Source organism: Ornithorhynchus anatinus, chromosome X1 (genome assembly GCF_004115215.2).
Source record: "Ornithorhynchus anatinus isolate Pmale09 chromosome X1, mOrnAna1.pri.v4, whole genome shotgun sequence".
NCBI lineage: Eukaryota > Metazoa > Chordata > Mammalia > Monotremata > Ornithorhynchidae > Ornithorhynchus > Ornithorhynchus anatinus.
In genome coordinates this window covers 60736045-60747808 of record NC_041749.1, presented here as the reverse complement: position 1 = coordinate 60747808, position 11764 = coordinate 60736045, and the positions used below count along the sequence as shown (strand labels likewise).

The 11764-nt window shown below is 40.0% G+C and overlaps 1 protein-coding gene across 1 annotated transcript in view; it reads right to left on the bottom strand.

Annotated features, from left to right (window-relative positions):
• Window positions 1-1315: 1315 nt before the first annotated feature.
• Window positions 1316-11764, bottom strand: part of SUCLG2 (succinate-CoA ligase GDP-forming subunit beta) — a 251627-nt gene continuing 241178 nt past the window's right edge. The window contains exon 11 of the mRNA XM_029050832.2: window positions 1316-2443. Coding sequence (XP_028906665.1) covers window positions 2328-2443 — 116 coding nt within the window. The 3' untranslated portion in view covers window positions 1316-2327. The remainder of the gene's footprint in view (window positions 2444-11764) is intronic.

The following is an 11764-nucleotide window of genomic DNA, read 5'->3' as shown; positions in this document are numbered from 1 at the left end:
ACAATGCAGGTTCCAGTTCCAGGTCCTGAGTGACCATGTCTTCCCATCCATGGTACTAAGAGGGAAGGAAACACAGGTTCCAGTTCCTGGTCCCAAGTGACCACAGCTTCCAGTCTTTAGTCTTGAGTGATCTGATAGAATGAGCATCAGAACACATCAATGTGCTTCCCCAACTTTAAAGAACACCTGGATGGCAGAGACCATTGGATTCTGGGCAGCTATTAACACCCAGCACCATCTCTTCACCTCACTATATCTTGCTCACTGCTGTCCTTGCCAACCCTCCGGACACATCTGCTCACCACCTCTTATTACCAGCTGCCACCCTCCTGTCTGGAACAGCAAGCAGGAATTTTAACTAAATACTTTTTTTTTGGTGTTGTGGGGAAGGGAACTGCAGCTCTTGGACATATTACAAATTTAGATGGCGGTTCTTCAGTTCATGACGCTTGGTCTCCCCTGTTATAGAGGATCATCACAGGGGTCAGAGAGGCCAGAAATGGGAAGAGATGTATTATGGAGATAGTGGCAATAAGACCAGCACAATCACTGCCACATTCCTCTTCTCCTATTTGTTTGCACCTCTCCCAGCCTCTCTTCTTATAACCTCATTCCTTGTCTCTTCCTCCCAGATTGCTCCTCTCTTGGGCGAAACAGAGGAAAAATGTAACCACAGCTCTTCCCCTTCTCAAAGGCACAGAAATTCTGATCCTGAGAGGTGATTAGCACATGGGAGGGCTTAGGACATATCACATTTCAGAATCATTGCTTTATCATTTGCCAGGCCACTTGCTTAGACCAAATAATGATTTATCCTCAGTGAGAAGTCTAAAATAATGTTCTTTATTACTGTACAAAGTCCTTGTAGGAACAAAATGAAAAATATATGAAATGTATACCTTATTCCACAGAAGAAAAGCACAAAGTAAGAACCATTGGTAAACTGGAAAAGTTTACAGGGGAGTACACAAGTCCCCTTTGGGTAATTAGAAAATTCTCTGCTGTTAAATAATAAAACATTATTGAGCTAAAAGATTTGGTGCCCTTTCTTCTTTTCAGTATTAACCATACTGAAGTTCATTTAGTCTGCTCAATTAGTCTTTTGCAATGCTATTTGCTTTGGATCTCTGAATGGCATGTAACTGTTAATCTTTTTAGGGCAATTTCATGATAAGATTTTAAAATAGTTATCCTATGCAATGATATGAACCAATATACACTTCCCAAATGTTGTGACTTTCTATACATGTTTAGGAATTGTTTGGTTAAGGGAGAAAAAGAGCAAGAATGAAAAGGAAACAGAAACAATCTCTACTCTGGTCTATGTAATATAGGATTTTATTCAATTTTTGTAACAGATATAAACATTTGCAAATATTTCATTAAAAATCAAATTTAAATCCCCCCACAACATGAGGATGGTATTGTTAATACAGGTCACATTCTCAACACTGAAAATCAAGTAGCAGTAGTTTGTTTTTTCCTCAAGTAGGTTAACACAACCAAAGATGGTCTTAAGGAACTGTCACCTTCAAAAATTTTATACTTTGCCTCTAATTAATAAAACACATTTTCACCAGAATCAGACTTCAGTTGAAGACAAAAGAATGGTAGCAAGTCAACCACCACAGTCACAAATAGGGTCTTCAATTTGCTTTTTCTAGAGTGAGGTATACTTTTGGGTTCTAAAACAAAGGGTGGATAGATCACAATCCATATTAAGGCATACGACACAAAGCAATTATGTGGCATGACCTGTATTTTCTGGGAGAAAAAAAACTGGAAGAAAATATACCAACATCTGTTGAAATTGCTAATCTTGTAAAAACCACTGTCCGGCCTAATCTTGTTGAGCATTTCTACTTTGGAAGTTTTCGCTGCCTCATCCTGACAGTGACAAAATCATCTGAGGCAAATATATTCATGTCTGATTTTGGCTAGAATGAAGAGTCTTACTGTTAAGTCAGCAATTAGATGATTCCCATCTGAAGCTTTTCAAGTGAACCTGGGCTACTTTTTCTACCAGAGGTACCAGCATTCTGCTACAAAGGCTGCCACCACTAGAATCAATGCAAAACTCAACAGGAAATGAAGGAAATTCAGGGAAAAGTGGTCAGCATTTGCAAAATAACCTGTAAACATTGTAAATTATTTTATTAGGACTCCCAATTCTAAAGGTTTAGACTGAATATTTTCTCTTTTTTGTCAATTGCATCAAATCAGCACTACTGTGATTGCACACATACTAAATCATTTTCTCCAAACTACTGAAACCTTTTGTTTTCTGTGAGATGGACTTCTTTTGCCACAGGATTAATTCACAGGCATCACTGTTGTGTCACACTAGCTACCACCTTTTTAGCTGCATCCTCCAAGTCATTGGCGGAAGTAATAGGGAGTCCACTGTCGTTCAAGATACGGTGAGCTTCATGCACATTAGTCCCTAGAAAGGAGTGATGAAAACAGGAAGGTCACAATAATGAAATTGAAGAGTATATTCAAGGATGCTTTTATTAGATGTTGTTAAAGGAATTAAAGGATTTAAAATAAAAGCAAAAAGTAGAGCTCCCTTAACTACTGTTCAAATGGGAAAAAAAGGGGAAAATGGCAACCTCTGTTCAAAAAAGCAACCCTCTACCTAGTTGATGATGATGTTGATAATGGCATTTTATTAAGTGCTTACTATATGCCAAGCACTGTTCTAAGTGCTGGGGTAAATACAAGCTAATCAGGTTGTCCCATGTGGGGCTCACAGGCTTAATCCTCATTTTATAGATGAGGTAACTGAGGCACAGAGAAGCTAAGCGGCTTGCCCAAGATCACACAGCAGACAAGTGGCGGAGCTAGGATTAGAACCCATGACCTCTGATTTCCAAGCCCATGCTCTTTCCACTAGGTCAGTTTCTCTATCAATGTAGTTTCCAGGATTCTGCAGCTATACACAGTGTTTGAAGTTGAGTTGATACATAATGTACAAATTGAAAATTATTGGTAAAAAATGATGGCATTTTGAGCCCAGAGAAATATTAAATACAAAATATTACTTTAAGATAGCTTATCTATTTGGAAGAAATGCTCCATTTGTAGACAAACACTTCAAAATGTAGGCAAAGGAATACTCAGACTTATGAAAAATGCTGTAAATGAAAAGAGACTTGTCAGGGAAACATGTGATTCACACCATCAAAATCATATCAGAGGCACAGTCCTGCTTAAATGAGACCAGATTAGTTAAAAGAGAACTGAATGTCACTCACATCCCATAGCACATTATTCATTAAAGCAACAACAGAACTGGCTTTCTGAACCAATCTCTTATAGTGATCACATTCACTATTCCCTGGAAGGAATTAACTAAGCTTATGTAGTATGCTCAGGCCTGTTTTCTGAAAGTGTCATGTTGACAGAAGGGCAGTTTTCTGTTTTATGGTACTTGTGTTTATGTTTTACAGTATTATGTGCCAGGTACTGTTCTAAGTGCTGGGGTAGATATAAAGCAATTAGGTTGGACACAGTCCATATCCCTCATAGAGTTCAGTCTTAATCCCCATTTTAGAGAAGCAGCATGGCTTAGTGGGTAGAGCATAGGGCTGGGAGTCAGAAGGACATGGGTTCTTATCCCAGCTCCACTACATGCCTGCTGTGTGACCTTGGGTAAGTCACTTCACTTCTCTGTGCCTCAGTCACCTTATCTGTAAAATGGGGACTGAGACTGTTAGGCCCAAGTGACACAGGGACTGTGTCCAAGCCAATTTGCTTGTACTCCCCTCAGCACTTAGTACAGTACTTGGCACAAAGCAAGTGCTTACAAATACCATCATTATTATTATTATTTTCTGGGCCTGTTATATCATCTGTAAAATGGGAATTAAGAGTGTGAGCCCCTTGTAGGACAGGGCCTGTCTCCAACCTGATTAGCTTGTACCTATTAGAGAGTTTAGAAAAGTGCTAGCTACATAGGAAGTGTTCAACAAGTACCATAATTATTACTATTATTGTTTTACAGATGAGGTGGGGCACAAAGAATTCACTTCTTTGTGAAGTGACTTACCCAAGGTCACACAGCAGACAAGTGGCAGAGCTGAAATTAGAACCCAGGTCCTTCTGACTCCCAGGCCTATGCTCTAACCACTAAACCATGCTGGATCAGCAGAGCAGCCTAATTTTGGATTCAATAAATTTGGACAGAGCATTAGCCTGGGAGTTAGAGGACCTGGGTTATAATTCCGGCCCCACCACTTATTTGCTGTGTGACCTTGAGCAACTAACTTTACTTCTCTGTGCCTCAGTTACCTCATCTGTAAAATAGGGATTGAGACTGTGAACCTCACATGGAACATGGACTGTGTCCCACCTGAGTAGCTTTTATCTATCCCAGCACTTAGTATGGTGTCTGACACACAGTAAGCACTTAACAAATAGCATTAAAAAATAGGCCAAATTTTAGAGAATGAGCTAGCTTTTTCAACCAGAGATTCTATGATTTTTAAATTTGCAATGATAAATGTGGTATTTGTTATGTACTTATGTGACAAGCACTGTAATAAGAGCTGGGGTAGCTACAAGATAATCAGGTTGGACACAATCCCCATCCCACATAGGGCTCACATCCCCATTTTACAGATAAGGAAACTGAGGTACAGAGAAGTTAAGTGACTTACCCAAGGTCACTCAGCAGCCAAGTCACAGCCAGAATTACAACCCAGGTCCTCTGACTCCCAGGACCATGCTCTTTCCCCTAGGCCACACTGCTTCTCGTGGGGATTAAATAACTGTCCTCCCCCTCCCCTTTAGACTGTAATGCCCATGTGGGGCAGGGATTGTGTCTGGCCTGATTATCTTGAATCCACTCCAGCTCTTCATATGTAATTAACAATTTAACAATCATAATTCTTATAATTATTCATTTTCATGGCAGGTTCTGCACCTGCTCTCTCATCTCTACTAAAGAAATTGCCAATCCTTGCTCCTAGTTTCCCCTCCAATCTCAGTTACCTCTTTGAATACTCCAGATCTTCCTTCCTTCTTTCCAATATGCCCTTATGACTCCTGAATGAGATACAGCACAAAGAAATTCCCAGGTATTCTTCAGTCCATCCAGGATTTGACTCATTCAGGCTCCAATAAGTCTAATCTAGACTGTAAACTCCTCTCTAGACTGTAAGCTCGTTGTGGGCAGGGAATATGTCTGTTATATTGTCCTTTCCCAAGCATAGTACAGTGCTCTGCACACAGTAAGTGCTCAATAATATGATTGATTGATTCATTCCATACCAAAAATCTCCTTTCCATCATCCCTTTCCCTTGATATTAAAACACCCTACCCTCAAAATCACTGACTCCTGGACTCGTAGCCTGTGGAGACTGCCATCTCTGTTACTCCTATGGTAGTAGACACCCTGGGATTTCTAGACATTCTTGAAAATGGTCTGCACTTCAGAAGGCACATTGCTAGTAATTTCTAAATTGCTCAAATATAATAATGATGATGATTGTGGTATTCGTTAAGTGCTTACTATGTGCCAGGCACTGTACTAAGTGCTGGGGTGTATACGAACTGGGTTGGACACAGTCTCTGTCCCAGGTGGGGCTCAGAGTCTTCACCCCCACTTTATAGATGAGTGAACTGAGACCCAGAGAGTGAAGTGACTTGCCAAAGGTCACACAGCAGACAAGTGACTGAGAAAGGATTAGAACCTATGTCCTTCCGACTCCCAGGCCTGTGTTCTATCCACTAAGCCACGCTGATTCTCTTATGCACATCCTGGAGATTACAGATCCCCTAGTATTTGAACCCCAAATGATCAAAATCAATTAAATGTTCTCATACTCATAAGAACCACCTTCAAAATAATTTTCTACCATTTCACTTTTTATACATGAAGCAAAAAAGCCTAAATGCTTTTATACTCACCCCAGTCCCAGATTTCTTATGTAACTGTTCTTATAATCTACTATTTCCCCTATCCCTAATCTATTTTATTGTTTTTCTCCCCACGTGGACTGTAAGCTCCTTGTGGGCAGGGAACCTGCCTACTACTGTTATATTGTACTCTCCCAAGCCCTTAGTACAGTGCTCTGCACAAAGTAAGCACTCAATAAATACAACTGATTCCTAAATGCTTAGTACAGTGCTCTGCAGACAGTAACCATTCAAAACATACCAGTGATTAATTCATTTTGCTAGACTACCTGGGGGCATACCTGAAACTCACTTTTTCGAAGGTTAAAAAATAAGGAAAGGCTATCAGTACTCTTTCAAATCTCAAAATGCTCCTCTTATTTCGGTCTCTTTCTTCTAAGAAATGGCCTGAATGACCATTCTAAAAATCTGCCACACAACTCAACATGCCACTATTGGTTCGTGCAGGAGTCAGACAACTTGTTCTAAAGGTGAAATATAAACTGCTGGGGACATATGATAACTGATTGCAGCTGAAAAGGGAATTGAATTTCTCTCTTTAGAAACATCAGGTTCTCCTACTCTCATTCCCTGTTCATTACCATGTCAAAATGTCTAATTACTTCATAATTTCTGAACCTTTCAAAATGATTTTTAATTATATTTGCAGTTACACTACAATTATACTCTTAATTATTGAGCATGCTCAGTGCTCTGCAGTTTCTATGAGACTCAGAACTTCAGCTGTGTTTCATTCCAGAAACTACAAAAATGCACACACATCCCTAAAATTCTATGTAAAAGTGGCATGGAAAGTGAAGACTTGTGTGGCAAGATATATGGCTTTAGAACTCCATTTTAATTCTTGGCCTCTGCTTTATAAATGTTAAGAGCTCAGTTTTGAAGGATATATCTGGTGTCGTTTCTGAAGAGGGGTAGAAGGAAGGGGTGGGGGGCAGGGAGGAGGGGCAGGCAGGCATGAAGACAAACTAGGCATTTACTACTTGTTCGAAACATCCCTGTCAGAAGATTTCAAGTCTTTCCTCCTCCTGGCAATTCAATGAGCAGCTCAAAAGGGAAATGGCAAGTGGGGCTGGTGGAGGAGCAAGGAATTCAAAAGGGAAAAGATCCAGCATAAGTAAAAAGAAAGAGAAATGATGATTTGTAATTATTATAAAAAATACTATTAATTATTATTCAAGGTGTATCAACTTTTTTTTAACCTAACAACCAAGATGCTAATCATGGTTTTCCAGTTAGGGCTGAATAGAAACCAGTATCATAAACCTGTATTTTTCTGCAACAATTCCTCTGAAATGAAATGTGAATTAAGCAGCAGAGTATTAGAGAGAGTTATAGGTAGGTGGGTACATAATTAATTGAAACAGAAATGTATCTTTACCACATTTAACTGTTTTACACATATACTAATATTTATTAAATGCTAAGCAGCCTTTTAATAAGGCTTCATAAATATGATGAACACTTTAATAAACACATGCATAGATGACTGATCATCTACTGTTTCTGGAGATTTAGAATTTCTGATATCTGATTTGTACAAAAATACACAGCTACAATGTGATCTCGGCATGCTCCCTAAATGCTTTAAAAATGTTAATGCATTCAGAATTAAAGGGAACAGATTTAAAAATGAAATCATTCCAAAGAGCCCGTGGAAATTAGATTTCAAAAATACTTCTGCATTATTTTACCACTAACCTCCTGCCACTGGATGGTGTCAGAGAACTGTAAAGAGACAGTTAATTTATCAGAATAATTTGTTCATTATCATCACCAACTAAGGTATAGTTCACAGAATCTCAACAATCTTTTTTTAAGATGTACCTCACAAAAGCTGATCATGGCAAAGAGTAACAGTAGGCACTATTTTTTCCTTCAGGAGCAGTTTGAAAGTTGTACTTGCTAATAATTAAACCTTGCAGATCTTGGAGCACACTATGTGTCTGTTATATTGTTGTGCTATACTCTCTCAAGCACTTAGTACAGTGCCCTGCACAAAGTAAAGCACTCAATAAATACGATTATGTCATTTAAAATTTGTATAATTTATAGTATCCTTTCATTTTTCCTGGTTTATTAGAAACGGATAAAGCTGTTTAAGAACCTGAAGAAAATCAAGTGTCTGCTTTCCACCTATACACTGATTTAAAATGGGTCACATGCATCAGCAATAACTGAAAAATGTTACCAGGATGTGATTCCTCCTTGACTTATTTTTGGTTTAGGCACTCAGATTTTCCCAAGGTTTACGTTAACTCAAAATGGGGAAAATGGCACTTTGGAGGATGCACAAGGGTTGGTGGAGCATTAATTCCTTTAGTATAGAATTGCAATAAATGAGGTTGGAGCACATCATTTTCCTAAAGCCTTTGATGCACTTCAATGTTATGGGCTAGGAGTACAGGCAGTTTAAGACATAAATGACCTAAATGGTTTTCAGGGGCCGCAGATGTAGGCCTTCCAGGTACCCTCACATTCCTTTAATGAAACGGAAATTCTGCAATAAACAATGCCTGGCACCTTGGCCTTAATATAATAATAATAATAATATTTGTGGCATTTGTTAAGTGCTTAGTGTGTTTCAAGCACTGTACTAAGCACTGGGGTAGATACAAGACAATCAGGTCCAAATGGGACTCAGAATCTAAGAGAAAACATATATGGAATTCCCATTTTACTGATGAGGTAACTGAGGCATAGAGAAGTTAAGTGACTTACCCAGGTCACACAGCAGACAAGTGGTGGAGCAGGGAGCTCAGTGTGGGCAGTGAATGTTTGAATTTATTGTTATATTGTTCTCTCCCAAGCAATCAGTATAGTGCTCTGCACATAGTAAGAGCTCAATAAATACAATTGAATGAATGGGATTAGTCAATCATATTTATTGAGCATTTACTGTGTGCACTAAGCGCTTGGGAGAGTACAATATAATCATGTAACAGACACATTCCCTGCCCACAATGAGCTTACGGTCTAGAGGGGGATTAGAACCCAGGTCCTCTGACTGTGAGGCCTGTGCTCTTTCCACTTGGCCATGCTGCTTCCCTGGTTTCCCTGATCTGCCCAGGGTTTCCAGATCCACTCCACTACTTCTATACCAGAAATAGAGATGAAGATGACTAGTTTCTTGCTTCTTCTCATTTGCTCCTCTCCTAAATCTGTACTTAATTTCATGATGATTTTGCCAGAGACCCCAAGACTGTCCCTACTTGGAAGACCAGGTAATTACCTAATTAATTGATATATTTTTAAACAATATAATGCACTGAACATAAATATACTACAATATACTTCCATAAATGTCACTGAAAGCTGACCTGCTTGAAAGTCACTTAACTTCTCGGTGCTTCAGTTACCTCATCTGTAAAATGGGGATTAAGACTGTGAGCCCCACGTGGGACAACCTGATTCCCCTGTGTCTACCCCAGCGCTTAGAACAGTGCTTGGCACATAGTAAGCACTTAACAAATACCAACATTATTATTACCTGTTCTTCAGGAGTTACTGAAATTTCATCAGTTTGTGAGTGGCTACAAAGATCGATGTATGACTAACTTGGACACTATGTGCACGTAAGGCTCTTCTTCTGGTGCATGTTCACATTTGCTACTCACAGTGTCAGACACCCTTTGGTCACTGCCTTTTAGGTGTTGTGATTTTTTGACACTTCTACCAAGATTGTGACCCCATTTCTAATTGCTGTCCTCCTGCAGTTCCCCAGTTGTCCCCTCTCTGTCATATTTTCTAAAGTTTTTCTTCGTCATGCCTTTAAAATATTTCCTCAGTTCTCCTTGCCATCAATCCCTTCAATTCAGCAATTTGGATAACCTATCCATTTTTCTCATGCATCCCACCTAGTAAAGGTAGAATGACATAGGCATCGCTTTACTCTCGGTGGAGTGACTATTACAGGACCATCTTGTCTTGTCTTATGCTGTCAAGTCGCTTCCAACCCATAGCGACACCACGGACAAATCTCTCCTAGAACGCCCCGCTTTCCATCTGCAAACATTCTGGTATTGTATCCATAGAGTTTTCTTGGTAAAAATATGGAGGTGGTTACCATTCCCTCCTTCCGCACAGTAAACTTGAGTTTCTGCCCTCGACTCTCTCCCATGCTGCTGCTGGGTGAATTTTGACTTGTAGCAGATTGCCTTCTACTCGCTAACCACTGGAATGGAATGGGTATGCCTCTGCTTGACTCTCCCTCCCAAAGCCAAGACTGGTAGAGTACTGGAAACTCTCCAGGTACAACTCTGAGAGAGGAATTATAGGACCATACTGTTTGTGAGTCCTTCCTGCCATTCACCAATAAGTATAACATGAAGGTGGCACTCACTGTTGGAAATTCAAAGTGCTCTAGAAGTTTGACGTGGTGCCTATGGAAATCAAGGTCCAATGCCATTTAGAAGGGTGAATACTTCAACTGCTCTGTACACCTTCATTCATCTGAATTTTGTTGTCATATTGGTGTTACATCTTAATATGGCTCTTCCCTCTGGTTCTCAGTCTCTGAACAGGAAGGTTGGCTTCTTTAGTTGGGTTTTCAATGTCTTAGGGAATCTACCACAATTGACTAATGTCCTGTCCAGGTAGCAGAATTTAGAGAGCATTCAATTCTGTGTCCCAGTGGTGATGCTTTGCTGTATTTATGGTTTGCCAAGTAGGGGCTGATACATAACCTCTTCCCCTGAGGCTAAGAGTCATTCTATAGCACTTTTCTGTTTCAGAAAAGTTATTCTCGGCACTGTGTGCATGCACGCACACATACTTCTAGCGTATAGTCATCAGAAACCAGGAGCTGCTGTATGAGAAATTCTAGGATTTTCAAAGATGCTTAGGTCTTTTGAGATGGAAGGGTGTCTCAGAGGAACATAAGAGTATTCTGAACACCAGCATTTTGTGCACTCAAAAAATGGCTATGTATAAATTCTTAACTCTGATGATGATGGGAAAGGATCAGACAAGGGCCTTCCAATTCTGCTGAGGAAAGTCACATCATCATGTAGTAATTTGAAGACTATGATAAGCTTTTCAGGGTAGACAAGTTTTTAAAATAATCCATAGGGCCCACGTCTGCAGCTGCTGTCATTTTTTTTTTAATTCTAACACTGTCTATTGGTCTTGATGCTGTCACTTGCCCATCTCCCATATCTTATGTGGAGCAAAGATTATACCCTCTGTGACTCTTGGGTCTGAAGCAGTGTGGCTCAGTGGAAAGGGCACAGGCTTGGGAGTCAGAGGTCATGGGTTCAAATCCCTGCTCTGCCGCTTGTTAGCTGTGTGACTTGGGCAAGTCACTTAACTTCTCTGTGCCTCAGTTCCCTCATCTGTAAAATGGGGATTAAGACTGTGAGCCCCATGTGGGACAACCTGATCACCTTGTATCCTCCCCAGTGCTTAGAATAGTGCTTTGCACACAGTAAGCGCTTAACAAATGCCATCATTATTATTATTAAATCACTTTGTAATTCTGGGAGTGCCTGTTTACCAATATATTTTGTGGTAAGGATCTTGCCAGTAATGGAAAGCAATGAGATCTTGCAACAGTACCTGCAACCTTTAGACTGTAAGCTTTAAGGGCAGGGGCTGTGATTTTCGCTTTTAATGTACTCTGCTAATTGCCTAAGGCAGTGCTCTGCACACAATAGGTGCTCACTAAATATACACATTTCTAGTTTAGAGCTGCTGGCCTTTTGCATGCAATGGGAGGCTGTTGTGAATTGGGACTGGGGCCAGGGATAAGAAGGATTGGAGAAGCACTTAGTACAGTGCGCTGCACACAGTAAGACCTCAATAAGTACAACTGAATGAATGAATGAGGCTGCCCGTGCCCTG